Source organism: Drosophila eugracilis, unplaced genomic scaffold, assembly GCF_018153835.1.
Source record: "Drosophila eugracilis isolate 14026-0451.02 unplaced genomic scaffold, ASM1815383v1 contig_1897, whole genome shotgun sequence".
NCBI lineage: Eukaryota > Metazoa > Arthropoda > Insecta > Diptera > Drosophilidae > Drosophila > Drosophila eugracilis.
In genome coordinates, this window is record NW_024572751.1 from 1616121 (window position 1) to 1641585 (window position 25465).

At 42.5% G+C, this 25465-nt stretch overlaps 8 protein-coding genes across 13 annotated transcripts; 5 read left to right on the forward strand and 3 right to left on the reverse strand.

Moving 5' to 3' along the window:
- Nucleotides 1-427: 427 nt before the first annotated feature.
- On the forward strand, nt 428-2412 carry LOC108115400 (protein jagunal). The gene is made up of 3 exons (XM_017226837.2): nt 428-619; nt 886-1258; nt 1316-2412. Exons 1-3 carry the CDS (start codon nt 531-533, stop codon nt 1445-1447), a joined length of 594 nt encoding a protein of 197 aa, XP_017082326.1. The 5' UTR covers nt 428-530; the 3' UTR covers nt 1448-2412.
- A 469-nt stretch (nt 2413-2881) lies between these two features.
- Nucleotides 2882-8870, forward strand: LOC108115372 (katanin p60 ATPase-containing subunit A1). 5 transcript variants are annotated; one of them, XM_017226805.2, is made up of 6 exons: nt 2882-2960; nt 3023-3153; nt 6450-6718; nt 6770-7407; nt 7720-8194; nt 8322-8870. In XM_017226805.2, the coding sequence occupies exons 2-6, from the start codon at nt 3032-3034 to the stop codon at nt 8645-8647; spliced, it is 1830 nt and encodes a 609-aa protein (XP_017082294.1). In that variant the 5' UTR covers nt 2882-2960; nt 3023-3031; the 3' UTR covers nt 8648-8870. The 5 variants fall into 5 exon arrangements, with proteins under 5 accessions (XP_017082294.1, XP_017082293.1, XP_017082295.1 ...); XM_017226804.2 differs by having other exon boundaries at nt 2883-3153; XM_017226806.2 differs by having other exon boundaries at nt 2885-3153; nt 6782-7407.
- Nucleotides 8871-8877: 7 nt separating this feature from the next.
- Nucleotides 8878-10777, reverse strand: LOC108115373 (histone acetyltransferase type B catalytic subunit). Its single transcript, XM_017226807.2, has 3 exons — nt 10473-10777; nt 9918-10419; nt 8878-9653 (listed from the first exon to the last, which is right to left on the reverse strand). The coding sequence occupies exons 1-3, from the start codon at nt 10537-10539 to the stop codon at nt 9008-9010; spliced, it is 1215 nt and encodes a 404-aa protein (XP_017082296.1). The 5' UTR covers nt 10540-10777; the 3' UTR covers nt 8878-9007.
- A 502-nt stretch (nt 10778-11279) lies between these two features.
- Nucleotides 11280-13345, forward strand: LOC108115396 (26S proteasome non-ATPase regulatory subunit 12). Of its 2 annotated transcripts, XM_017226831.2 has the most exons (4): nt 11280-11497; nt 11554-12608; nt 12666-12822; nt 12883-13345. In XM_017226831.2, the coding sequence occupies exons 2-4, from the start codon at nt 11560-11562 to the stop codon at nt 13183-13185; spliced, it is 1509 nt and encodes a 502-aa protein (XP_017082320.1). In that variant the 5' UTR covers nt 11280-11497; nt 11554-11559; the 3' UTR covers nt 13186-13345. The 2 variants fall into 2 exon arrangements, with proteins under 2 accessions (XP_017082320.1, XP_017082321.1); XM_017226832.2 differs by lacking the exon at nt 11280-11497 and having other exon boundaries at nt 11504-12608.
- Nucleotides 13346-13814: 469 nt separating this feature from the next.
- Nucleotides 13815-15320, forward strand: LOC108115397 (histone PARylation factor 1-like). The gene has a single exon (XM_017226834.1). It carries the CDS (start codon nt 13896-13898, stop codon nt 15243-15245), a length of 1350 nt encoding a protein of 449 aa, XP_017082323.1. The 5' UTR covers nt 13815-13895; the 3' UTR covers nt 15246-15320.
- On the reverse strand, nt 15226-16238 carry LOC108115398. The gene is made up of 3 exons (XM_017226835.2): nt 16037-16238; nt 15554-15981; nt 15226-15497 (listed from the first exon to the last, which is right to left on the reverse strand). Exons 1-3 carry the CDS (start codon nt 16135-16137, stop codon nt 15319-15321), a joined length of 708 nt encoding a protein of 235 aa, XP_017082324.1. The 5' UTR covers nt 16138-16238; the 3' UTR covers nt 15226-15318.
- Nucleotides 16239-16824: 586 nt separating this feature from the next.
- On the forward strand, nt 16825-21223 carry LOC108115354 (zinc finger protein 800). Its single transcript, XM_017226778.2, has 5 exons — nt 16825-17141; nt 17255-17401; nt 17483-17948; nt 18016-18163; nt 18617-21223. Exons 1-5 carry the CDS (start codon nt 16986-16988, stop codon nt 20628-20630), a joined length of 2931 nt encoding a protein of 976 aa, XP_017082267.2. The 5' UTR covers nt 16825-16985; the 3' UTR covers nt 20631-21223.
- Nucleotides 21224-21914: 691 nt separating this feature from the next.
- On the reverse strand, nt 21915-23706 carry LOC108115235 (collagen alpha-3(IV) chain). The gene is made up of 2 exons (XM_017226592.2): nt 23031-23706; nt 21915-22096 (listed from the first exon to the last, which is right to left on the reverse strand). Exons 1-2 carry the CDS (start codon nt 23704-23706, stop codon nt 21915-21917), a joined length of 858 nt encoding a protein of 285 aa, XP_017082081.2.
- Nucleotides 23707-25465: the final 1759 nt, after the last annotated feature.

Here is a 25465-nt window from a genome sequence, read left to right on the forward strand (position 1 = left end):
ATATATCTATGTACATATGTATGTAAAATTGTAAATGTGCATTGCTTGTATGATATTCCACGACTACAAAAATTGGGTTTTTGAGAAAGAGTAGTAAAAGTAAGCTCTTAGAAATGACACCTCATTAATTTAAATACGATACTCCATTCTGGCAATATAACATCCTTTTTCAGATAGTGAACTTTTTAAATTTCGTAGCATTTTTTACCGTTAACTGCTTACGTTTTACGTTATATTTTCACGTAATCATTTCTTTATCCCACGCGTCATCCGACGGGATATTTTGAATTCAGTTGGTAATGCACTTAGCGAATATACCATCCTGACTTAGCGAATGTATCAACCTACACTAACGGAGACACCCAACCAATACAGTAGGGGCGCTTAGCTATCGGCATTGGTTTCCCAGACATCGATAAGAAATCGAGAGGGCCATCTCTAATTCTCTATTTTGGCCAGCTCTATTTTTTGTGCAATTATTTATTAAAAATAAGCAACGACGTGTTACAACGAAACACGAAGTCAACGAAATGGCATCGCGAGGCGGTCTAATGGTCGCGGGCACCGACGGCAACGATTTCGAGTTCAGGCAGCGTGTAGCTGGCACATATCAAATTAGGTTAATAATAAAACTATGTACATCGGCAGCTCTCCCACACACACGAAATTATCTAATTACTTGGGCGCCTGCGGCAGTAGGTGGCAACTGTCTACATCGCATGCAGACCCCAGTCAGAGCGGAGTAGCACCCCCACGTCCTGGAGCTCCCACCCACTTGCTGATGCGAGGGTCGGCTGGGCAAAGTGCCAGCTGGGCAGCATGTGCGCCCCAGTAACGGGTTCAGTACACACAGATCTTTCACTAATCAGTCACTTTCTCTTTTAGCCTGCTAAACAAGTCGAGGTTGAAGTTCTGCATCTTCGTTCATGCCCTGCTCTTCTTCGTGATGCTGGCTAAACTCACGTCGGACATCTTGGACCGCCTGGACATCTTTGTTCTGGAGATCGAGGAGCTGGAGGTGCCTCCGCCGTTGTGGTGGGAGTACGTGTGGGCCGGATCGCTGCTCACCTCCTTCCTCGGTCTCTCGGCCGCCAGGGGCAACAAGGTGCGCGAAATGCAGAAGTACATGGTGGCCATCCTACTATTCGCTATCCTACCACTGTTCTACTGCTTTGCCTACTACTTCTCGGACGTGTGGGAATTCGCTACGCTGGACAAGTCCATTGAGCTAGATGAAACGGACATATTTGTTTGGCGCGTAAGTTGCAAGATGAGTCAATTTGTGGAAAATCATACTAACACTCAGTCCACACAGGGCTATCCGTACGGCGTTTTCTGGTACGCCTTCTGCTTCGTTGGCTTCCAGGTGCACGGATTTACGCTGTATTTCGCATACAACCTGGTCAAGGCCTGGAAGGCCAGAACTGCCACGCGCAAGTTCCAGTAAACTAAATACTCGCCAAACTAGTAAACGCTGGAGAGCAGGGCTAGTTGTAAATAATTTGGAAACTTGAAACTAACTCGAAACACTAGTGCACAAGAGCGTAATGAAACTACGATAAATCTAAAGTTATGCAGCTGTTAAGGTATCGCACACTTAGTAATACAGGAAGGGAAATATATGGTCGAAATTGAAAGAAGCGTCGGCGTTAAAGTTATTGTTAGTTGAAAGTTAAACCGTTCAAATGATTAAATAGACTCTTATCCATATACACATATATATACACATACGCAGCCTTGTGAGGTCACCTAAAGACAAGAAGCAACTGAAGCCACCAAATTTCCCCGAGTCGGAATAAAAACCAAAAACCAACCTAGAGATCACTTCATTTTTGCTTACTTACATTTCAACGTGCCTCGTGTTTGTTAGAAACGTTTTATATATATTTACACATGAAAATATGCAAACATCAGTCTATGTTTACGTCTGCGGATGAGTACTTCCTCGCTTAGTTCTTAATTAGTTCACTTTTTCTACGAAATTTCGAAACCGTTTCATTTTTCTTGTACTTTTTTAATTTTGAATTTAAATTAATGAACTGCACAGTGCCATACTGTGAGTCGAGTGCGGAACGTTTGATGAACTGCCCCAAACTATTTACAACTTTCTGTCACTGTTTACACACAACTATAAATAAGGATTCAAATGCAATTTGAGTGTTAAAGCAAAGTTCATAAAATTTTTGATCGTCAATAACACTATGTAATGACAGGCTAGTCGCCAAACTAAACTGAGAATTGAATTTTAATGTAATGTTTTTTAAATCGTAATTTATTATTCGAACTTTTAAGTAGTTTTTTAAAAATCGATCAATAAAGATGCATATATATTTGTTCTTCTGAGTGGGTTAAAAAGAGCCTTTCATTTGGTGTATTTGGTGGTATTACAAAAAATAAATTATGTGTAATTATTTCAGTGTTTTGTTAACACAAAGCTTACATCGTTTTGAAATTTGTTTTTTAAGCTTACTTTGAGTATTTGCATTATATTGGTTTAATTCGAAATAGATCTCAAATTTAAAAAATAAATTTTAAATTATGTTCAAAATATTTTAAATATAAAAGCATGCATTTAAATAGAATTTTCGACGAGAAAGGATACAAGTTCCTGAGCTTTTCTGCTTGAAAAACACCACCAATGTATGGCCTTCCCCCACCCCAACTGGGCGTTGCAATGCGGCTGGCAGGCCGAGTTGGCCACAACAATCCAGTATTTAGTGACCATTTGTGCATCGAAGCGAGTGGAGGAGCAACAGCAGGCGAAAATTGCGCAATTGTTTACAATTAGCGAAGAAGAGTAAAAAGGCTGAAAGAGAGAAAAGCTGGAGAAGAGAGCCAAAGCTTTTCCGCAGCATCCTTTCCTCCTTCGCTCGCTCTGTATTCCTCTTTTAGTCCCCATTTTGACGTTGCCTGTGTGAAAAGCAGATGCAAAATTTTCCAACACACCATTTCGGACCAAAGTAAACAAGAAAACTAACAAAAAATAATTGTGAAAAATTCAAAATTTATTGGAAACCATTAGCAAAGCAGAATGCGAGGCGAGGAAGCGACCTACAGGCGCACCACGCGCGAAAAGATTGTGTTACGAGGGAACACAACCATACGCACCGTGGACTCCACTTCCACATACCTGCCCATGATGACTCCTGCGGGGTGAGTGTTTCGCGGGGGTATAAACGAAGGGGTGGCAATCGGAGGGGCAGGGCGCGTGCCGGGACACTTGAGCGTTCCATGACTGTCGCCTCGAAATCGATTTTTATCTCAGCTTGCAGCTGATTTTCAGATAGCGATATACTATATGTGCGCATCCAAAACGACCTTCATTTTTGGATTTCCCTTGGATTTTCACATTATGCCTCTGTGTATTGACAAACCACTCAAGGCCCTCTGATTGCGGTGCTCTCGGATGTATGCTATGGTTCTTGGGATCCCCAATTGCAGGCCAACTCAAGAACCGGCTTTCTAAGCCAACATGCAAGTCCGCCATTAGATTACATTGCCGGCAAATTATTAAGAAACCGCTGCTATTTAAGTTAATACTGGGCCATACATAAGTGAGGGGAACGCCGTGCTTTACCCAGAAATCGATGGAATCTTATGCCAGAACCTAGCGTGCATTGACCACAGTCCGCGGCGTTGGGTAATACAAGGAGTTGAATGTGTAGCGAAGCCAAATCGACTTGTGAATGACCTTCGATTATGTTATTACTTCTTGAAAAGTTAGACTTCGAAAAGTCAGAGTTATTAGAAAGTATCAAAGGCATTTAATAATACAAAGGTTTTTAAAACTCCTATTTTTGTCTTCTCGTAACATTAGGGCTCTTAAAAAACAGATGTAACTTTTTATACAAATAATTATTACTGTGCCATAAATAATTATAAATTTATCGCTCAATATAAGCGTACAAGGACGGATGATAAACACGGTCAATCTTATCACTGCTTCTCTTTGTTTTCCTCAAAGTTATGGTACCCTTTCCTTGTAAATAACCATGATTGAAACCGCCCCCAAACAGCGCCCAGGCGAAACTTCCTTTAACCTCAATTCGCATTCACATAGACGCACACAATCCAACTAGGAAAACTACCCGGTTCGGAATGTGTGTGCTGGTCGTCTTTGTTGTGGACGCCAGCCAGTCGTCCAGTCGAGCGGTCAGTTGGTCTGCAACCCTTGAGTCGTCAGGTGGACGTCTCGTGTACTCGGTTCGCGTTTTCGATTTTTTACTGGAACCAATCGAAGGCTCCATGTGCGGACTGTCAGGGAGCCAAGTTTCCGCTCGAGCATAATCGCGTGTGTTTTAAAATTCAAAGTGAAGTGTCTGTCTCGTTTTTTACCTGTCTGACGCCGGCACAGCGCCATGTTTAACACCAGTGCCCAGAATTGGTTCGGCATGGGCCAGACATCGGTGGCTCCGGCCGGCGGTGTAGCCCAGTTGCTAAACAACAACTCGAATCTCTACAATCAGCCTCAGCAGACGACGCCCAATCCCTTCATGCGCCAACGATCGCTGACAAGCTCCAATCCTTCCCTGGAACGTTCAAACGCTATAGCCATCCGGCCGCAGTCGCCGCCCAACGTCCATGTGGAGTATGAGGTGGCAGTGCCATTTGTCTCCGCCTATCGGCACACACCATATCACTCACTCTGGGATCTGCACCAGTGGTAAGGGCTAGTGTGGATATCTGCCTATAAAAATCTATATTTCAGGAACTAAGAACTTCAAGTTTTAACAGCTTAATGTTTAAACAATTTTGTTTCCATAAAGTATTTCGTAATTTAGGCTTAGCTTAGACTTCACCGTATCCCCTTTTCTTATTTTCAGTAAGGAATATCTGCCATATTTAAAATATGTTTACACCATAACAGTTGTCTCTTTCCAGTACATTTCCAGTAATCGTACTGTATATTATTAATTTTATTTTATTCCGACTGGCCCATGCTGAGTTCATAAAGAATATTTGAATTATATAAAAAGAATTGACAAACAATTAACGAAAACTAATTGTTTAATGCAACCACATCCTTGATCATTAATCATGGTGCCTTAAAGGATTTTCTTTTCTGCATTTTCCCAGTAAATTTACACTCTTAACCCCAACCAGTTTCGTCTGTGTTGCCCAGCAAATGTATTTCTGCCAGTCATAATTGCCACTTGCTGCAATTTGCATAGGGCAAAATGTTGTTCTCTGCTGTGCCAATGGCTTTATCGAGTAGGAATTAGCATAAACACCTCTTGGTGACACGAATTTTAAAGGGACCATCATAACTTATGGTCCAAGGATATCCGCCTTCCAAGCCTGGTTATTTTCCACGCTCGTACCGGCCTTGTAACACTTTGCCAATCAATCAATGGCTCAATTAAAATGCAAGTAACTCCTAAATTAAGGCCCATTGATTCTAGAATATTATATAGGACAAATAGGAACTGGCCTAGTTAGTCGCTCGACTAATCATTCCAATCAGGAATCAGAAATCGTGGGCGAGCACATAGGAACCATTAACCCAAATTTGAACGAGTACAGCACACAATATAAATACCAAGCGGATGTGCCAGGAGTCAGGCAATATGGCCGGGAAATATGGTCGTGCTGCTGCTGCCAACTTAATTAGCTCGGCGTAAAATATATTGTGGCATACTCCTTAGATCGAGATTTACAATGTTGCTGCTGGAATATCCGTTAAGGATTTAATGTTGCCGGATGACGCATGCAAATGCCAAAAAACAATTCGAATGCGAATAAAAAAGTTAACAATTGTCGCCGGCACGTCAATAACCTGGCCAAGAGCCAACGAGTTTATTGAACCCACCTGCCGTTTGAATAGCCGACCCCCTTGGGTGGCACCACGAACTCTTTATTTCCTGGAAATTCCCGAGCATTGTCTGTGGATGGGGTAGGAAAGGAGGGCTTTGCAGCTCTGCCAGGGCTAGCTAATATTAGACGGCTAGACACGAGGAATCCAACGGCTATATGTGCACACACCAGGACACGCAAAGTACTTGTCCGCGGCTGATAAAGCAAATGACCTTTGCGACATGGCCAAGTTGAATGGCAACCGCCATGGAGCTACCAAAAAGTTATGGATGGCAAGCCATAAGTTTTAAAAATGGGCTCTTGGGGACATTTCTTAGCCAGCATAATGTGAGTTTGAATACCTTAATCGTGGGTATTTATATCCTTTAAAGATTGTGCATTTGTACAAATGGGTAAAACTAAAATGAATCTGATCTTAGAATTACTGATCTTCAAAATTAATATTCTGAAAAGTATCAATTAGTTCGAAATATCAGCTACATACATTATTGAACATTAAAAGAATACTAATAAGAATAAGAAAAAACCTTTAATATTTCTTTATGGACTAGGTAATCAAAAATACAAGTCAATATAAAGACTGCTTTGCTATCAAGAATAACAATTATATTTAATACCTCACCCCTTTTCTTCAGCTCATCCACACCTCCGACTAGCCTGTCGCACATGGCCCGGATGATGGACTCCCTGATACTAGACTCTCTATCCCCGTTTGCCTTCACCAAGATAACCGCCACCAGCCGACCATCTCGGAATGCCAGCTTAAAGAAGGGTTCAGATAGCGGACACTCGTCAACAACAGAGCGTCATCGGCCAATTAACAACTTGGGCTCGAATGCACCTGGAGGATTGGGCATTGGAGGAAGTGTTCCCATGCGCAGCAAGCAGCGACTGCCCACCCAAGGTAAGCATTCCGGGTTGCTGGGTCTCTTGTATAATCATTAATAAAATGCAGTTTCCGCCGCAGAAGTGGCACCACAGCCGCGACCCAGTCAGACGGCCCAAATGCCGTTTCCATCGCAGCAGCAGGACAATCGGTGGGTGTCCTCCTTGAGGCGTCGAGATCCCGAGCTCCAGCCCACGCTTCCGTCTATCAGTAGTAACGCGAACAGCAGCAGCCTGGGACAGAGTCACCACGGAAGTGCCGGGAACGTAGGACTAGCCGGCACAGGAGCACCCACAAACGCCACCAACATGGGTGCCATGCGGCTAGGGAGACCAACAAGAGCTTCTGCTATGACCGCCGCTTTAAGGAAAAGTCGTTCTGTGGAGCGCCTGCGGGCACGGAAGCTCAGCACCAACACACAGCTTACTCTAAAGCACAAACCAGTAAAAAAGAACTCATTGGATGAGAACTCTAACTCGGATGACCAGGATGCCACCACATCGCTGGAGGACAACTCGCACGCGCAGTCAATATCCACCAGCCACAACACGCCCAAGTGCTCACCAAAGACCAAGGCCAAGCACTTTTCGCCCCTTGGCTACGAGGCTCATCTGGTGGACACCCTCGAGAAGGACATACTGCAACGGCACCCGTGCATAAAGTGGACAGATGTGGCAGGGCTTAATGAGGCAAAAACAATACTGCAGGTAAGCTTATTAGTTGTTAAAAACAAAAGAAGAAAATCAGCGAATATCTGGAACTTAAACTAAAAGTGTGGAGATTTAAAATATTGAATTGCATTCTTTTTGATTAAAATGGTTTCGAAACCTTATCATCCCTTATATTTATCATTTCATTTGTTATATTTCAATTAATAATATTAACATAAGTTGAGCAATTACAACATACCTTATTCAATATATTAGTAAGTTCTATTTTTATATACTTAGTACTATATCAAACAGGATACATTCATTAAAAGATAATCAAACCCTTTTTATATTATTTATTTCAAATAGGAAGCGGTCGTACTTCCGGTCATCATGCCAGAGTTCTTTAAGGGAATCCGTAGGCCGTGGCGCGGAGTTTTAATGGTAGGTCCGCCGGGTACAGGCAAAACAATGCTGGCTAAGGCGGTGGCCACCGAATGCGGCACCACCTTCTTCAATGTCTCCTCCTCGACTCTCACATCCAAGTATCGAGGCGAGAGTGAGAAGCTGGTAAGGCTTCTCTTTGAGATGGCTCGCTTCTATGCCCCTAGCACAATTTTCATCGACGAAATCGATGCCCTGTGTGCATCCAGAGGCAGCGACTCGGAGCACGAGGCCAGCCGACGGTTCAAGGCTGAGTTGCTGATTCAAATGGATGGCCTTAATGCTACTATGCAGGAGGAAAAGGTGATCATGGTGCTGGCAGCCACCAACCACCCGTGGGACATCGATGAGGCTTTCCGGAGGCGATTTGAGAAGCGGATCTATATTCCACTCCCAAACGGTAAGTGGAAGTAAATTTATCAAAAAGTATTTAATACAATAGAATGGAAGTGCCACAAATATCTTTGGAAATAAAACCACTATAATATATGTAATTTGTAAAGAAGTAACTAAAATATGGTTTTCAGACGACACCCGATCGGCTTTGCTAAAGCTCTGTCTAAAGGACGTCTGCCTGTCTCCCAGCCTGAACACTGGAATGATCGGCGACGAACTGCAAGGCTATTCGGGGTCGGACATAAGCAACGTGTGCCGCGACGCATCCATGATGGCCATGAGGCGCCTCATATCTGGACGCACTCCCGATCAGATCAAGCAAATCAGGCGCGAGGAGGTGGACCAGCCGATTACTTTACAGGACTTTCAGGACGCTCGGCAGCGCACCAAAAAGTCTGTGTCCGCCGACGACGTGGCCCGCTTTGAGAAGTGGATGGAGGAGTACGGGTCCTGCTAGTTGTACGGGCTGCTGGCCCAGCATCCTCGATGATTGTATCCCATGCGTACTTCCAAGTCTCAAGTGCAATACTTTTCAATCTGTATAAATCGTACTCGTTAGCCGTAATGTTTTCTGTTTTATAAATGCTTAATTGCTCAAGTGCCCCACGCCCAGCATTGCCCCTCTATGTACGTGCACACGGTAATCTGATATCTTATAAATACATGATATATACACTGAACCATATGTAATTTTTAATATTTATTCAAAAGAATCCTACTATAGGCTTATAGCAACATAATGTATTTTGTATTCAACATATTTGAAAAATGAAAAACGAAATAAATTACTCAACACCCCTTGGATCCACAGATCCTACTAGGCTTTCAATTTGGCAATGGTGCTCTGATAGTCCTGCTCGACGACGCTGTACTCCTCCTGCAGCTGCTCCATGCGTTGCTTAATAGTTGGCAGGCGGGCACGAAGCATCTCCGTGTCCATCTTGAAGCGTTCCATTTTCTTTATGTCCTTTAGTTGCTTATAATAGACAGCGTTCAGTCGTTTCTTAACTTCGAGGCGATAAGACCGGTATTCTTTTTCATTATTCACATTGGTATAAAAGAGACGCAGCAGCTCATATACTTTTCGCACCTGACGAGGATTGAGCTTCAGTGCTTCACGAGCTTCGCGCACCATTTCCTTGCTAAAGCCTTTGACAATCTCGTTACGAGAAAACGATTTCAGTTCCTTGCAAGATCGGGCGTCCACAAAGTTGCGCAACCGCTGGAATTCCTCAGAAGGATCCTCCACGGTGATGTCCACTACACTCTTTTGAGATTGATAAAACTTGTAAATGGTCTCCACCATTTGTGTGGCCAAACCGAGTTTCTGGAATGGCGGCAATATCAACATCTGGCTTATCCTGGGCCTCTTGTTTTGAGGGTATGCATAGTACTCATATACAGTGGTGTAGCCAGCAGTGGCGTACTGCCACTGACCATCATTGTTCTTATACTTTTCATAGCTAAAGGGGAATGCAATAAGAGTATTAGTAGAGAATAATCGGTAAGACCGGATATTTTTTTGCCGAGTGCACTATTTTCACAAAAGTAGCAATATGCTGTTAAATCGATAAATGCAGGCGCAAAATAATACTGTCAGGCTAATAAAAATTTGGTTGAAGTTCAGAAGCATATAAAATAATAAAGTATTGCAATAAAATACTATTAATACAAGAAGCAAATCAATGTGACAATTCAATAGTTCTTATCCGCACTAGATTACTTACCACAAAAAGTAGCACCACTGTGGGTCATCGGTGTCAATGTAAGAAGCGGCGTCCACGAACCACAAAATGAAGGTCTGTAGGCGGGCAAAAAACTTAAGGAATGACGAGCTTTTGTAGTCACACTGGTACACCTCGAAGACCCGTTCGCTGCCGTCGTCCGATACCCGGGTATATTCGCTAATCTTCTCGCCAAATGGCTGAAACTTATCTGCCTTATCGAGAGTCTTCAAAAACTCATCGAGATTGATGAAGTAGCAGCCGTCCGGCAGACTCTGGGCAATGGTGCTGACCACATCGTCGGCCTTGATCTCTCCCCCCGAGATCTCATTCACTCGCTTGCCGTACTCAATGCCAAGGTAAATGTGCAAAGGTCCTGCCGTGTACATCACACGCACGTGCAAATCCTGGTAACCGAAGATGGTCTCCGACTCGCCAAAAATCTGGTGGGCCATGTTAGGGTGGAAAGTTAGGGCATCGTTGTTGATGTCCGCCTTGTCTCGAACTGAAAATATAATTATTGAAATGGCTCACTTGGACGAAATATTATCAACTTACTCAGCTTGAATTCAACGACTTCGAGTGCATCGATTACCAAATTCTGGTACTCTTCAATTTGTGCCATTTTCTTGAACGTTCAAAGCCGCCAATCAGTTTCTTTCCGTAGATAATAATAGATTTCTTTGAAACTGATTGTTTATTATAGTAACGTAGGGTCCAGTAAATCTTATGAATTATTAAATCAACCAAAATGAAGGTTTTCTACCCAAACTTTTAGGTTTTTGCTGGTGTGTAGTGCAATTTTCGCGGCTAAATAAATTTTTGGCTTCCCAACAGTGTTGAACAACGAGAGCTAGCCAACGAACTGATGGGGTTGTTAGCTGAGTGTGTTAAGATATTGTATAGTTGGCGGCCTGATCATGTATTATTAAATTTTTAATTAAATAAACTTTATTAATCCATTTTTGGTTTATTTATATTTAATTATGTGTATAGAAAAGTCTGAGAGCGTATTTATGTAGACAGCTAAAATTTGATGCGGTACGTTCACACGAATGCAGCTAATGGGCTACACAATCAAAATTAAAAATGCTGGGATCTAACATTTTAATTCTATCATAAACTATAGGTTTGCCTCTTTTACTGGGCGTATATGTTGAACAACGACCATATATATTTGTCTTTTTATCTTATTGTTTAAGATATTAAAACCTTTGTCAAACTTCCTGCCTACTTTCTCATTATTTTGAGTCTTGCTTTTTTAAATAAAAATTGTAGCATAATTTTCATAAAATTGTTTAAGTGTGATACTTCCAACGGAGATATTTCCATTTCGAAATCAAAATCCCCTCGTCTGGCAAACACTTTCCAACACTACAAAGTCGCGCAGCCAACTTAACACAGCATTTGTAAGCAGAATTTGTGCAGAGAAATATTGTTAGAAAAAAGCCGCTTTTGCAATTAGGACCGCAAAGAACAGTAGCAGGCAAACTTACCAGGTTGCAAAAAAGACGGATTGCAGCATATCCTCCAGCAATTACCAGTCACAGTAGATTCCGTTTCAGGACATAAACAAAGACGAGGTAATTAGGAAAACTGCCTCGTCATAGCGGAAAAATAAAATCTAACTGCACTTTAGAGTACCATGGACACTTATTTGTTTGACGGCGGTCGCATCACCAAGATGGAGGTGGACTACGAACCAGCCTGTAATGAAAAAATCCCCCTAGCCAAGGATCTGGCCAAGAAAAACCCGGACGCCTTTCACGAAGCCATCGAGATGATGCTTCAGCTTGAGAAGCAGACCCGCCTAGGCGCCGACATGGTTTCCTGCTCTCGCGTACTGGTGGCCATCTGCCAGATCTGCTTCGACGCCTCTAACTGGAATGCTCTCAACGAGTACGTATCCCTGCTAGTGCGCCGGCGCTCCCAGTTGAAGCAGGCTGTGGTCAAGATGATCCAGGAGTGCGTTACGTACGTGGACAAGACTCCCGACAAGGAGACCAAGCTGAAGCTGATCGACACTCTGCGCTCTGTCACCGAGGGCAAGATCTACGTAGAGATTGAACGGGCCCGTCTTACCAAGATTTTGGCCGACATTAAGGAAGTGGATGGTGACGTTGCCGGAGCGGCCACAGTCATGGAGGAATTGCAGGTGGAGACCTACGGATCGATGGACAAGCGTGAGAAAGTGGAGCTTATCCTGGAGCAGATGCGCCTCTGCCTGCTCAAGGAGGACTATGTATCAACGCAGATAATCGCCAAGAAGATCAGCATCAAGTTCTTTGACGATCCGGCACAACACGATCTCAAACTTAAATTCTACTACTTGATGATCCAGCTGAACAGGGACACCTCCTTCCTGAATACTTCACGGCATTACCAAGCCATTGCGGAGCCACCGCGCAAGAAGACTGGCCTCACACCCGTGGACTCTGCTGCATCCACGGACGAGCAGAAAAAAAAGGACGAGGATAAGAAAAAGAAAGATGACGATGACAAGGACAAGAAGCCAGAGGTCGCCCCAGAGCCTGAGGTTGAAATCGAACTGACCGAGGAACAGAAGAAGGAACTAACGGAAAAGCTTGTTTGCGCTGTTCTATACTGCGTCCTAGCACCATTCGACAATGAACAGAGCGATATGATGGGTCACCTCTCTAAAAACAAAAAGCTGGAGGAAGTACCAGCCTACAAGTAAGTATTTTTAGTTGCAACAGAAACCCAAAATCTTATGTTATCTGCCCTAAACAGAGAAATTCTCCGCTTGTTCATGTCCAAGGAACTGATCAACTTCGAGTCATTTAACGCAGATTTCGGACTTGTGCTGGCCGAGAATGAGATGTTTAAGGATAGTACAAAGCACGGCAAAAAGTGCATAGCCGAACTCAAGGATCGTCTGATAGAGCATGTAGGTTTTTTGGTTGAGTTTCGCGTGATTTATTTACTAATTAATATTGCCCTTATTCAGAACATTCGCATTATTGCCATGTATTACTCCCGTCTGCATTTGACCCGCATGAGCGAACTGTTGAACCTTCCTACCAGCCGTTGTGAGGAGTACTTGTCCAAGCTAGCCAACAGCGACACCATCCGCGTTAAGATCGACCGTCCTGCCGGCATCATTTACTTCACCCAGAAAAAGAGCGCCTCCGACATACTGAACAATTGGGCCACCGACGTGAACCAGCTGATGTCTCTGGTCAACAAGACCTGCCACCTGATTAACAAAGAGGAGTGTGTCTACTCGGTTATGTGTGCTGTCGAGGATTAGTCGTTCTATACGGCCTTCCTAGAATAGTGTTATCCCTTTGGAGCGCCTGCCTATAAGCTACTGAAACTTTACTAACCACAGAACCATCAATATTTCGATTATCTTCGCGAAGTTTGTATTCATTGAATGAACTACAATTATTAAAAGAAAAACCCTCTTATATGCCTTGCAGTTAAGTGCAACTTTTTGCCAGTCACCGGCACTTTCTGACGGCATTTCACAACACTTTTGGGGGTGTGTGCATGTGCTTCTTCTTATTGGCGGGAATTTACATGGACGTACACAGTTTGGGAAGTAAATGGGGTATATTTGAATGTAGATTACAAATTATAAATATTATAGCTTTTTATAATAGGAGTAGATCCCATATGAGCCCCTTTCCATAAATCATAAAAACGACGTGCTTAAAATATGTATGTTTAAACTACAATAAAAAAATACTTGTCATAGCGAAAGTACAATAATTGAATTTAAAAAATGGTAATAAAAGGAAAACAAATTCCATTTTGTTCTGTTTTGCATTTGATATCTTAACACGATCAGCAGATTAGTGAGATATATGTACATATGTAGGTATGTATGTATGTACAAAAGTACAACGAATACCCCCTATATACATCTTACTGCGCCCCTGAAAGCGTGTTATTCTCGAATATTTTCCCATACCGTACCGCACGTATCGCGAATCTGTAACTTCTTTAAAATCGAGAATGCCAAAAGAAGATTGCAAGTACTGGGACAAGTGCTATCAGCGCAACCCCGTTCATTTGTCTAAGTACAATCATCCAGAGATGCCGAAAGAAAACGAAGAAGACAACGTAGAAGGTAGAAAAGTGGCGCCAAAAAGAAGTGCACCCTTACAGCCGGAAGAAAAAGAAGAGGATACTCCAGCACAGACGGTTGAAAAGGATGGGCCCAACACAAGTAACCCCAGTATAGATATAGAGAATGAAGAGGAAGCCAGGGGCAGTTATGAATCCGAAACAGCGGAGCTACACAGGGAAGCCATGACCAACATATCCGGAAAAAATTATATGGAGATCCTGGAGAAGCGCATTCGATTGTCCATTCAGAAAGAGTACGATAATCTCTGCGAATCCAACGAATTCATCAGGCACAAATTCCTTGTCGAAATGCCGCCAGACTTTTATGAATTTTGGAAGTATGTGGGAAGCTTGAAATCCGATCCTGCGAAACCGAAGGATGCAGGTTTAGAGCATCTAGACAAATTATTCCAATTGCAATTAGTGGGTCCCTTCGAGTTTTTAGCCGGCAAATTTCACGGCGCCAAACTTGGAGAGCCAGGGGACTATTTGCGACATTGGCGCTTTTACTATGATCCGCCAGAGTTTCAGACGATCTTCGTGCGTCGTGGCACAGGGATTCACTACGGCTACTGGCGAGATGTGCCGCAGGACAAGGAAAATCTCCTAATAGCCCGAAACGACTCTGCCTCTGGCTGTGAATTTAAATTCGTGGCTGGAAATGCCTTCGATGCATTTCTCTACTACCTTGAGCACGATTTTGTGGCCACTCCCTTTTCAGCCGGTCAGTTGGCTGGAACCAAAAAGGCCGTGACGAAGTACTTGAGCGACAATTCCTTGGAATTTGCACAACTGGACCGCCTTCAGCGGGAGCGCACCAAGAAGGTGGTTGCCAAGACATTCCACCGAGCTGGGATTGTTGCGCCCTTCGACCGGAAGACGCAGTTGGGTTACCGTTCTCTGCTCGTCAGCGATGTCGAGCTTAAGAAAATGTTAGCCATGCTGGAGCGTAAGGAAATCGATCAAGTAGCTGCCAAGCAAACGGTGCTTGAAAAGCTGCAACCGGTCGCCAATGCTGCAAATATAGCCGTCGATGAGTCGGACTTCGGTACCGCCCTGGAACTGGGAATCGATTTGTTTTGCAGTGGGCATAAAGAACTGCACTTGCTGACCTCCTCACTGCTGGTACCCGCTTATTCGATGCTTTCCCGGCCGCAGTTCATCGCCATCGCCAAGGCACACATGGAGCAACGTAGTCGAGACATCAACCTCAGTATTTTTGAAGTACTAAAGTAATTCGTTTTTTTATTCCGCAACCGCAACATTTTTACAAGCATTAAAACTAGGAAGAACACACCCAAAATTAGTTTCACATATACAAGTATGAGTTCTCCTTTCGCGGTGGGATGTAACTGGAGCTGCAGGATACGCCTACGCTCTGGAGTAACTTGATCACTGGCTGGGCAGCCGTGGCGTCCAGAGGCACCTTATCGGTGTAGATAACGAAGGAGCTTACAGGCAACTCCTCTTGATCCCGCCAACTGGCAACTGTTGTTAAGAATGGTTAGATGAGAAATTCCTATGCTGTCACCAGGATGACTTACCTCCAGCCGCCACCCCAGCTATAAAGTTGGGGGCCTCTAAATCGGTGATATCCTTCTGATTTACACCTATTCCACGCACAATAGCTATGTGATCCCTGTATTGCTGAATATCTTCACTCTTAAACTCCACCTTTGGCTTCAGCGTAAGGGTAATCACATTCTTGGCCAACTTGGTGTAAGGCAGTAAAAGCTGCGTGACCTCGCCACTGCTAGTCAAGTCCTCATCAAGGATTGCTAACAACTGTTTTAACGAGGGACTCCAATGCAGGGACGAGTTTTTTGAAGGAATGCCGCAAACTAGTTTTGAATCTTTTGACAGCAATGAGGTGCCGAAGTGGTTGACGTTGACGCCCTCAATGACTACCAGGAAATCGCTTTCTACGGGGATTTCCTCGCCAACCGATTCTCCATCGAATTTGAGCTGCAGCCTGTAAATAGTAGTTTTTAAATTCAGCACAATCTAAACAAGTAAAAATCACGCACTTCTCGACTGGCTTCAGGTTTTCCAACTCGTCCTCGTCGCAGTCGTCCCAAAAGGCTCGCGACGAAGGTATATTTAGTTCTCCAAATCCTGGACAGCTCATTGTGTTTATTTTAAGTTAATTTATGGGTGAAACTAATGTGACGAGCTTAAGTCCGGTCACTATGTTTTTTTCAAGTCATCAGTGTAACCATGAGCTGAACGCCAAAAAAAGTTGCATTCTTCTTCAATCAAAATAAAGGTGTTTCATATTTTGAGCCTTCAGCGATTAGTAATTGTTTATTTTTAAAAATGTAGTTTGGTTAAATTTCCAAACTAATGATATTGAACTAAATATAGTAATATATTTCTGTATTTCAAATATTATCATAGATATTAATTTTGTATAATTTTAAATATTTATAGACGTGGGTTGGTTGAAGTAAGCTCAAAGCTTTTATCTTATTTGCTTTTTAAATATTTTTTCGGTATTATATAAATTATACAGTATTGCATCTTTTTATAAATCTTTTTATTTATATACCACTTTTTTCAATATTAAAATCAGGAAAAACTTCTATAACCTTATTTAGGTCAGAATAATTTTCAACTAGTAGTACAACTTTTTTAAAAAACTCAAAAATATATTTGGTTTTTCGCCCTAAGTCTTTCATTGTTGGTTAAATTATAAATGGTTGACTCTAAATTTTAAAAGTTCCGTATGCCCGCACTCGATCCACCGAATATACCAAATTCGCATTCTAACAGAACCAAAGCCCCTGTCACGGTCACACTGAATACAAAAAAAAAAATGCAAGATGCAGGTCCATATTCGAATTGGAAAACCTATTTGATCGCGTATTAGAAACTGTTTAATAGCCACACGTGGGTGAAAAACACCGCGAAGGAAGTGAGCTAAGATTGTGCCCACACTTGAATTGCAGGACAAGAAGCGGGGCCCAAACCAGCGCAATGAGGAAGCGCAGCTCGCGGTGTAACTCGGACACATTCAAGGAGGAGCAGATGGACCACAACGGTGACGACATCAGTCTGCTGCAGCGCCCACTGCGTACAGCCCACACAGGATTCGAGGAGGCGCGCCGGGCCTATGAGGATGGTACCAGCGAGGTGAGTCTGATCTAAGTGTGGAGTACGTGACTCTGCTCTGGTCTGAAATGGCGGAGGCTCCTGCGCCCTAGATTTTTTTTACTACAAAAGATAACTGACCGTTTCTCCAACAGGTGCGACAGTTGCTTAGTCTAGAGTGCAGCCTGATCTACGAGTGCAAGGTGTGCCGGAACATGTTCCGTAGTCTCGCAAATTTCATCAGCCACAAGAGGGTCTTTTGCTGCGTCAGCGCTCGTTCTGCGAATGGCAGTGGATACACAGTGAGTGGGCAGTAAAGACACCCCATGACATGTTCTCTATAGCCATAAATGCTTTTTAATCGTTGCTAACTTTTTTCTCAGGATCAGAACTCTACGATGATCATACAAACCGGTGGCGGGCCGTCACCGCAGGATATAGAGAACATGCTGCGCAGCCGAAGTACAGGCTGTTCTCCAGTTCCTCGTGATGTGCGTCCCATTCGAGGAAGTGGTGGTATACGGGATCTGAGTGGTGTCATCGAGCGACTTCGCAGAGAAAAGGCTCAATCACAGACCAGACGAAGTTCTCCCACGGTTCTGCAGCTGGAGTCTGTGCCAACCTCGAGTCAAGCAGTTTACCAAACCATCAAGGTAGATCAGGAGGACAGCATAAGGACTGAGTTAGATGAGGTGCATCGCATGCTTAATCCATCTGAAACCATTGTGGGACCGGACGGCAAGGCCTTGACCACTGTCAAGATGGAACGCCACGGTGGCAGCGACTCCGGCGAAACCGGCGAGCAGTCGATAAGTGACGAAACGGAGACGAGCATATTCTGTGAGACCTGTAAGGGCCCCAACCGAATAGGCCATGAAATCAGTTAGTAACTGGTGTTTTTCTTTCTTGTTTACAGGCAATCTGACTTTTCAAACGCACAAAACGCTTGAGCTGCACATTCAAAAGCATCACTCTTCATCGTCGTTTGTTTTTCAGTGTCCCGCCTGTTCTCTGACCTTTTTGCAGGCTGCAGCAGTCATTCGTCATTTATCCAAGGATCACAAGTAAGTTGTGACAGTCTTACCGATTTTCTTTTTTTCTATAATCCATAATTGTTTTTTCATGGAAGAAATTAAATTTTATTGAAAATATTTTTTCAGTTAATATTAAAAGAAAACTCTTGGAATTTTATATTTATATTTTGTTATATTTTAAGTATTCAAAATCTTCAGTTGAGTTGCCAAGAATAGAAAAGTCATCCCTAAATGTCAAATTAGGTGAATGGTTCGAACAGTTTCTCATTCGAATTTTCTGTCTTTAAGAATTATATTGCAGGGGACCAATGAAAACCGAAAGAAACAAGTTTTTAAAAATATTTAAATGAAAAGAAGAAGTTATTGTAAAATCTGACTTTTTCTTTCCTTATAAATCCAATTTTCATTTACATAAAACTATAAAAAAATAGTCCCTGACGTTTGCAACTGTAAATAAATTCTTCTTTGAAAACTATTTTTCAGGAAACCAACTCGTCGCATTCGAATGATGCGGAACACAATTCTCAAGCGCCGCGTTCAGCAAGGAGATATTCAGCCAAAGGGTCCTTGTCGTGAGCTAAAGCGCCTTCAGCTCTCCGACGACGTGGTGGGCTATGTCCCGGAGCCATTGGATGCCAGCGGTGAGCACCGTAAAATCATGTCTTTGTGTATCTACTGCGAAAAGTCTTTCGAACGGCGCGCTGCTTTGTCAACCCACCTGCTCAATTGTCGGGCGAAGCAAGAGGCGCTGGCCAAGCCGGCACCTTCCGTCAAAAAACTTAAAGTGAAGAGCAATAATTCCAGTTTGGATGCAGACGATGAGGATCCAACTGCCTCCGTAGATCTGCCGAAAAGTGATCCCATCAAGAATGAGGAAATTACTCTAAACGAGATATTTAATGATCTACCACAGCCAAATGATTCATTTGCTTCCGGCTTGCACACTGTGTCATTAGACCAGCTTAATTTGGGCAATGAAAGCGACTCTGCCAGTGATGAGGCCTCAAACACTGATGAAGAGCACGAGGCTACCCCAGAGGCTGGTCCTGAATCTTTTGCCGATCCGGAAGATGTGAAGGGCAAGACAAAAAAGAAACGTAATGTACCAGTCGAGAAACAGCTGCGGTGCCGCTGCAAGATCTGCCACAAGCAGTTCAATGCTCTCGGAAATCTACGTCGTCACATATCCATGTTCCACTACCGTGCACGCCGCTTTGGCTGCAATCTGTGCGAATATCGCGCATTTAGGCGCTACGATATTGTTAATCACTTGGGATTTACCCACAAGATAGAAGGAGATCGAGACCAGCTGACAGAGCAATATGTATCCACCCATGAGTGCGAATACTCTCGCGACGATGTAGACGGTGATATCATATTGCTGGATAAAGAAGAGGAGCTAGCAGTTATAGAAAAGGAGGCCAAGCCGCCTATTAAAACGTACGAAAGGCGCTTGAAGCGTGTTAAAACCATAACCGAATCTGCTGGTGAAGTGCGTACAGTATCACCAACAACAGTGATAAAGGAAGAACCTTGCCAGGAGCCGTCGGAAACTACTCCCATAACTAGCAAAAAGCGTCGCAAATCTCGCACTCAAATCTCACCTGAATCTGGCGAATATTCCCAGGAGAAGCGTCCCATTCGGAAACGGGTGAAGGCTGTCAATAAAGACTTTGTTTACGATTTGGTAAGTTTTAAGCCAGACGGATCAGGACAACAAGCACCAAATGTTTTGGCTGTGGAGTCTATGCGAGCCAAGCTGCGTCGCCCGGCGGCAAGCAGCAGTGATGAAAGTAAACCCAAGCAATGGGTGGCCTACATTACCGAAGAAAATAAGCATCTGGTGCTAGGTATCACACAACGCATCATGCTGAAACTGGTGAGCCAGGGTCTGGCGGTATCTGCAACGTTGCCGGAATTGCCTTCGGAGCGACCCCAGATAAGACCACGTCTCGTCTCGCACACCCGCAGCGAAGGTGGCCAGCAGCAGCAGAATGTAGTGGAAACCACAGTAAATCCTGTTACGGAAACTGAGAGTTTTATCGAAAAGATGGCGAAGCGGACGGCGGGTGCTAGCAAGGAAGGCGCTGTCATCAGCAACCTGTGGAACAAGGTCAACACTGCGATTGCCCAGCAGCAGCAGCTGAAGCAAGAGCAGGAGAAGGAGCAGGAGAAGGGGCAGGAGCAGAAGCAGAAGCAGGAGCAGGAGCAGGAGCAGGAGCAGCTTCAAGAGAGCCAGCCAGAGAAAAAATCCAAAACAGAAGAATCAAAAAGCCCCCCGCCCCCATTGCCATCGCCGCCTAGCATATGCCACAACCCCGTGACCGAAACGTTGGCGACCACTGGTATGGAATGCTTGGGCGGTAAGGGCAGTCAAGCGGGAGCACCGACAATGTTTCCGGCCCTGCCCAAGCCGCCATCCGTTCTGCAGGCTGCTGTCAATGGGACTATCCAGCTCACCCTGGACAGTCTCCTGCGAGCCGCGCTGCAGAACTAAACGGAACAGGAAATGGAAGCCACCACTATCATCATCGTCGCTACTTTCACAACATTCGTTGCCTTTCCTACTGGATTTTTCCTCAGACTTTTGGGTGGTCGCTTCTCCATCAACTGTTTTGAATGTAATTCACTAGTGTCCTTATTGTAAACCAACTAAATAAGAAACCAAGAAGAATCAAACCAAGAATCCCTAGTTGATAGATAAGCTTCGAGTATTACGCGAAAAAAACAACCAAAACGAATTCAAAATCGTAGCATAATTTTCGGCTATTAGCAAATGTTTGTTGTTTGTGTAAATTGAAAAAGTGCAGATTTTTTAAAATGTTATAGTTAATACTGTAAATGTACCTAATTTTATAACCCCACATGAAATAAGTCAGACAAGTGTATACGGTTGTTATAAATGTGTGCAGCAGACTGCCTTGCCAGGTTACATATTTCAACGAAATCGGGCCAATCTTCTTTATGTACTTATACAAAAAAGTATTAGGGTGGACCGATTTAAGTATGTAGTTTGTAAAATTTTTGAAGATGATCTAAAATTTGAATTGTTAAACTTGATCTTAATATAAACCAGTATATTAGGTTAAACATTTTTTTTTGGTTTTAAATTAATGTAATTTGAAGATTTTGTTTGTCTTGTAGCATCTGTAAAACATCTGCAAATCGCCAAAAGAATACCAAAGAACTAATCTTTGTCAAGCAAATCGGAACACCCTAAAGTATATTAATAAGATGGGGAGGGAATTGGATATTAAGTTTGTTGACGCTTCATCTTGCCATCTATCATTTGAATCCATCGCCCCACCATCACGTTATACACATTATTATATTCAGGAACATCACAGCTGAGGAGCCGAGAACACGAAGACTTCTGCATGATGCTGCATAAATTTGTTTCTCAAAATGTTAATTGGAAACTAAGCGAAAGTCAGGCGCAAGTTGTACAAGGCAGTCTGTTGTACATACACAACCCAGATACATGTTTATATATATTTTATACATACGCAAACTTGACTCGGCAAATATTTTGCCAAAAGCAACGGACATAAAAAAAAGGAAATCACTCGCAAACATTCAAAGAAGTCCTGATCTACGCAAGTAGTTCAATGTATTTATATATCATTGTAATGTACAAGGTAGAGCCTTAAATCAAATCACCAAATGATAATAAATCCTACGATAATCACCCCCAAAAACGTTCGAAATGTTAATAGATATCAGCAAGGCCAACAAGTGTCCAATTCCCGACGTCCTGCACCTGTTCGCCCAGTTTTTGGGGTCAGGACGAGTGCTTTGGAGCACCAGCTGGATGGAGTACCCGAGAAATAGAGCAGGTCGCCAGGCAGGCAGCTATGTATCCACGGATGCTGTTGCTCTTACTGCTGTTACTGCGGATGGCTGACAATGGAAATTGTGTCACGGTCAGGAGTATGGGCGTGGACATAGGGATTTGGGTAAGGACTAGGGTTGGGTTGGGTTAGTACTTGGGCTTGGGATGGTGGAAAACCGAAACCGGGCCACACTTTAAAGCTAAGCGTGTGCGTATCTGTGTCCGTGTCGGAAAATAGAGAGCGACTTGGAGCGTGAGAGAGCGAGCTGGTGAAGCGCGACTGTGTGTAATTGGAAACCGAAAGTGAAAACGCCCAGGCCTTGAATTCCTCGACAGGGGCCGCACAGATATGAACTCGAAATTTATTTACCATGGGGTGACATTCCCTCAGGCTACATACATTCAATCTTTTAATTCTTTCGGTTTTTTGTAAATATATGTTTAAATCGTAACAGAATGAAGTTGAGCTTCTATTCAGAAGAATATTTATCGTTCTTTTCAATAGCTCAAATAAGAGGAAGTCATGTAAGTCATTATAGACTTAGGGAGTATGTACGACATACATACATACATATATTTTCATTTTTAATATTTCATTTTAATTGTATTGTCAAAGTATACTTGTATATTTCATTTGGCAAATATTTTATTTCTGAGCAGTCAAAAATAATTTCTGTAATATTGGGAGAGCTGATTTGGATAATAATCCAAAATGTGATAAATAATCTTTTCTATCTTGCGAATAAAATCAAGCTATACAATATTTAAATATTTATATTAGATATTTTCACTTAAACTAGTTTACAAATTATAATTTTATCCCCATATCGATGGTAAGCAGTTAATGTTAAGTTTATGATTCATCAAAGAAATATTTGACTTTCCATTCCTTACTCGACTGCTAAACTAAAGCTGATTGATTTCATCAAAAGAACATAAGAAGACAACAATCATTTATCAGAAGAATAATCTAACATAAGTATTTCATCGCTATTTCCCTATCACCTCCCCAAAAACTTTCAATAAAAAGTAGTCTTTTATTTAAATATGATTAATTTTTATTACGTCTTTTATTTGCTTTTGAGGTAAATGGGTTTCTATTCTGGCTGAAGGCCAAGATGAAGGGTTGATCGTCTTCTATAAGACTAAATGCCCGTTCATCACCGTAATAATGGTCCTCTTCATCACGGAACTGATCGTAGAACCTGTAATGTCCACCAGGAGCTCCTCCATTTCCCGGTGTAGGATAGGGTGGTGGAGGGTATGGGTACGGCTGGGGTGCAGGCGGGTATGAACCTCCAGGATATCCAGGTGGACCTTGGGGGCCAGGCAAACCTGGCATTCCCGGGTAGCCCTTATCTCCTCGTGGTCCCTTCTCTCCGGGGTCACCCTTAGATCCTTTTGGTCCGGGATAACCTTTTTGACCCGGCTGTCCTGGTGGACCAGGAGGTCCTGGGGGACCCGGTGGACAATGACAGTGTTGCTGAGGCTGAGGCTGCGGATATGGATAACTTGGCTGATATGCTGGAGGATAAGCTGGAGGAGGATGGTGATGATGATCGTAGTCCGTCTCTATAATCACTTCCTGGGGCGGAGGCGCTGGAGCGGGGCTGGCAGCTTGAAGGGTTATAAGCCGAGGCACAGAGGCTTCATCCTTGGCCTTGGCACCTCCAAGAACTGTGAGTATTGTTACCACTACAATAATCCAGTTCGCGAAACGAACTTCCAGATTAGGCGACATTTTGTAAACTAGCCAAAATCAGATCACTGTTACTTCTTTTATATGGGGATAAAGCTCTGAAGAATGGCGATAGAGAAGAGTCATTCAAACCACCGTTAAAATAGCTCATTTGAGATTTATATGTCTTGTCTTACGATCTTCTTATATTTGTATATTATGCAAATTCCCTTGTTTAATAAACTAAGACAACTATTTATAAAGTGTGCATAATTTGCATAAAAATCAATGAATGAGTTGGGATCTTAATCGGTTCAAAGAACTTTCACACTAAATGGGTGTTGGACTTTGTGTTTGAGCCATGAAAAGTGAATTCTATGTCGCCTGGGATGGCTTAATAAAAAAGAAAATATACATTTTTTTCTGCGAAAACGACAATAAAATGTTCAATCAATTTGAATTGGAACCAGAGCAATGACTTTTATTTAGAGTGGCAATTTGTATCTCCCTGAGGAGATTTGTTTCATTTTAAATAAATTCTACTCTATATTTAATACAATTTGTCTGTCAGAAACGATCTTCAAAAACGATTTCATTTGCAAAGAATTTCTGATCAATTTATTGTCTTATTATAGTTTCGCCTTTGTGTCACCCTAACCGGTTATGGTTATTTCGGAACTCCCATATTTCAAAAATATTTATTAATGTTTTCTTTTTTTCTTTTGTAATTTCGTTCAGTTGCTAAAAGTTTTCTGTTCAGCTGAAGAATCATTTTTGTGAACGATATAAGCTTATATCAATTTATTTCTGAATCAGAACTTGGGCAGTCGTAATTAACTCATTCACTATCACTATGTTTCTAAAAATTTTGTATTAACTAGTGGTTATAATCCCTTTAGTTTTAAAATGTTTATTTGTTTTAAATCGCCAACAAATGGGTTTATTGTTATAAATATAAGAAAATATTGAATATAAAAATTTAAAATATTGAAAAGGTTAACTCTTATGTTGTTCTTTAACTTAAAAATTACCATAAAACAAGTAGTTAACCTAACAGTATTTTTATATTTATAAACTCAACACATATTTTAAAACGTTTTTATAAGTCAAAAGTTAATAATTATGTTATGTTATAAAATAATTATTTTACTATTTACACTGTTGAATTTTGCAGTTCTACCTACTTCACCAATTTGCGAAATAATATGTTATATCTACTTTTAAGATTTAAAGAGAACGAAGTAAGATGTAAAAGGATATAAGACGGATGGCCTAAAATGTGTCTTATCATAATGAGACTTTGTAATATATTGCTACTGTGGCTTAAAACTCAAGCGAAATAAATAACAAGCTTAAGAAATTAGATAACCAAAAATTAAATTCTCTTAAATTTTATTAATGCCGCGGTTGAGAGTAAAGTAGACATCAAGCAGGATCAAATTAATGCCACTTACAAATGCATTACGTTCGAATAGAGCTGCAAGCAGCGAAGCAAGAGCGAAGGCAATGCAAAAACCAATACCATTGCCATATACCCCAATACCAAACCCACTTTACCTGGGCAAATTTGTGCTGCATAAACTGATTAAGTGATTTCAGGTTCAGGTTCACAAGGAGGTTGGGCTTGTGACAGGGGTTGGGGCCCCAGCAAACATGCAAAGCATCCACGTTTAACTCAGGGCAGGGAGCGTCAACAAAGCTCTGGGAACAGCCAGCTGGCATTGAAGAGCGACAAAGACATGTACCACATCGTGTGTATACTACGCATATGGGAGCAAGTGCAGGCAGGTGCGAGCCACCGTAATGAGATCCCTTTTCCACA

Excerpts from the sequence above, each read along its gene's own strand:
- LOC108115400 (XM_017226837.2), top strand. The coding sequence starts at position 531 with ATGGCATCGCGAGGCGGTCTAATGGTCGCGGGCACCGACGGCAACGAT. Across the intron at positions 620-885 it reads GCTGGCACATATCAAATTAG|CCTGCTAAACAAGTCGAGGT; the intron begins GTTAATAATAAA and ends TTTCTCTTTTAG. Across the intron at positions 1,259-1,315 it reads CGGACATATTTGTTTGGCGC|GGCTATCCGTACGGCGTTTT; the intron begins GTAAGTTGCAAG and ends CAGTCCACACAG.
- LOC108115372 (XM_017226802.2), top strand. The coding sequence starts at position 4,359 with ATGTTTAACACCAGTGCCCAGAATTGGTTCGGCATGGGCCAGACATCG. Across the intron at positions 4,664-6,449 it reads CTCTGGGATCTGCACCAGTG|CTCATCCACACCTCCGACTA; the intron begins GTAAGGGCTAGT and ends CCTTTTCTTCAG. Across the intron at positions 7,408-7,719 it reads AGGCAAAAACAATACTGCAG|GAAGCGGTCGTACTTCCGGT; the intron begins GTAAGCTTATTA and ends TATTTCAAATAG.
- LOC108115373 (XM_017226807.2), bottom strand. The coding sequence starts at position 10,539 with ATGGCACAAATTGAAGAGTACCAGAATTTGGTAATCGATGCACTCGAA. Across the intron at positions 10,420-10,472 it reads AGTCGTTGAATTCAAGCTGA|TTCGAGACAAGGCGGACATC; the intron begins GTAAGTTGATAA and ends TTATATTTTCAG. Across the intron at positions 9,654-9,917 it reads CAGTGGTGCTACTTTTTGTG|CTATGAAAAGTATAAGAACA; the intron begins GTAAGTAATCTA and ends ATTCCCCTTTAG.
- LOC108115396 (XM_017226831.2), top strand. The coding sequence starts at position 11,560 with ATGGACACTTATTTGTTTGACGGCGGTCGCATCACCAAGATGGAGGTG. Across the intron at positions 12,609-12,665 it reads GAGGAAGTACCAGCCTACAA|AGAAATTCTCCGCTTGTTCA; the intron begins GTAAGTATTTTT and ends TGCCCTAAACAG. Across the intron at positions 12,823-12,882 it reads AGGATCGTCTGATAGAGCAT|AACATTCGCATTATTGCCAT; the intron begins GTAGGTTTTTTG and ends GCCCTTATTCAG.
- LOC108115397 (XM_017226834.1), top strand. The coding sequence starts at position 13,896 with ATGCCAAAAGAAGATTGCAAGTACTGGGACAAGTGCTATCAGCGCAAC.
- LOC108115398 (XM_017226835.2), bottom strand. The coding sequence starts at position 16,137 with ATGAGCTGTCCAGGATTTGGAGAACTAAATATACCTTCGTCGCGAGCC. Across the intron at positions 15,982-16,036 it reads AACCTGAAGCCAGTCGAGAA|GCTGCAGCTCAAATTCGATG; the intron begins GTGCGTGATTTT and ends TACTATTTACAG. Across the intron at positions 15,498-15,553 it reads AGCTGGGGTGGCGGCTGGAG|TTGCCAGTTGGCGGGATCAA; the intron begins GTAAGTCATCCT and ends TCTTAACAACAG.
- LOC108115354 (XM_017226778.2), top strand. The coding sequence starts at position 16,986 with ATGAGGAAGCGCAGCTCGCGGTGTAACTCGGACACATTCAAGGAGGAG. Across the intron at positions 17,142-17,254 it reads ATGAGGATGGTACCAGCGAG|GTGCGACAGTTGCTTAGTCT; the intron begins GTGAGTCTGATC and ends TTTCTCCAACAG. Across the intron at positions 17,949-18,015 it reads GAGCATATTCTGTGAGACCT|GCAATCTGACTTTTCAAACG; the intron begins GTAAGGGCCCCA and ends TCTTGTTTACAG.
- LOC108115235 (XM_017226592.2), bottom strand. The coding sequence starts at position 23,706 with ATGTCGCCTAATCTGGAAGTTCGTTTCGCGAACTGGATTATTGTAGTG. Across the intron at positions 22,097-23,030 it reads CTCAAAAGCAAATAAAAGAC|TCCTTACCCAAATCCCTATG; the intron begins GTAATAAAAATT and ends ACCCAACCCTAG.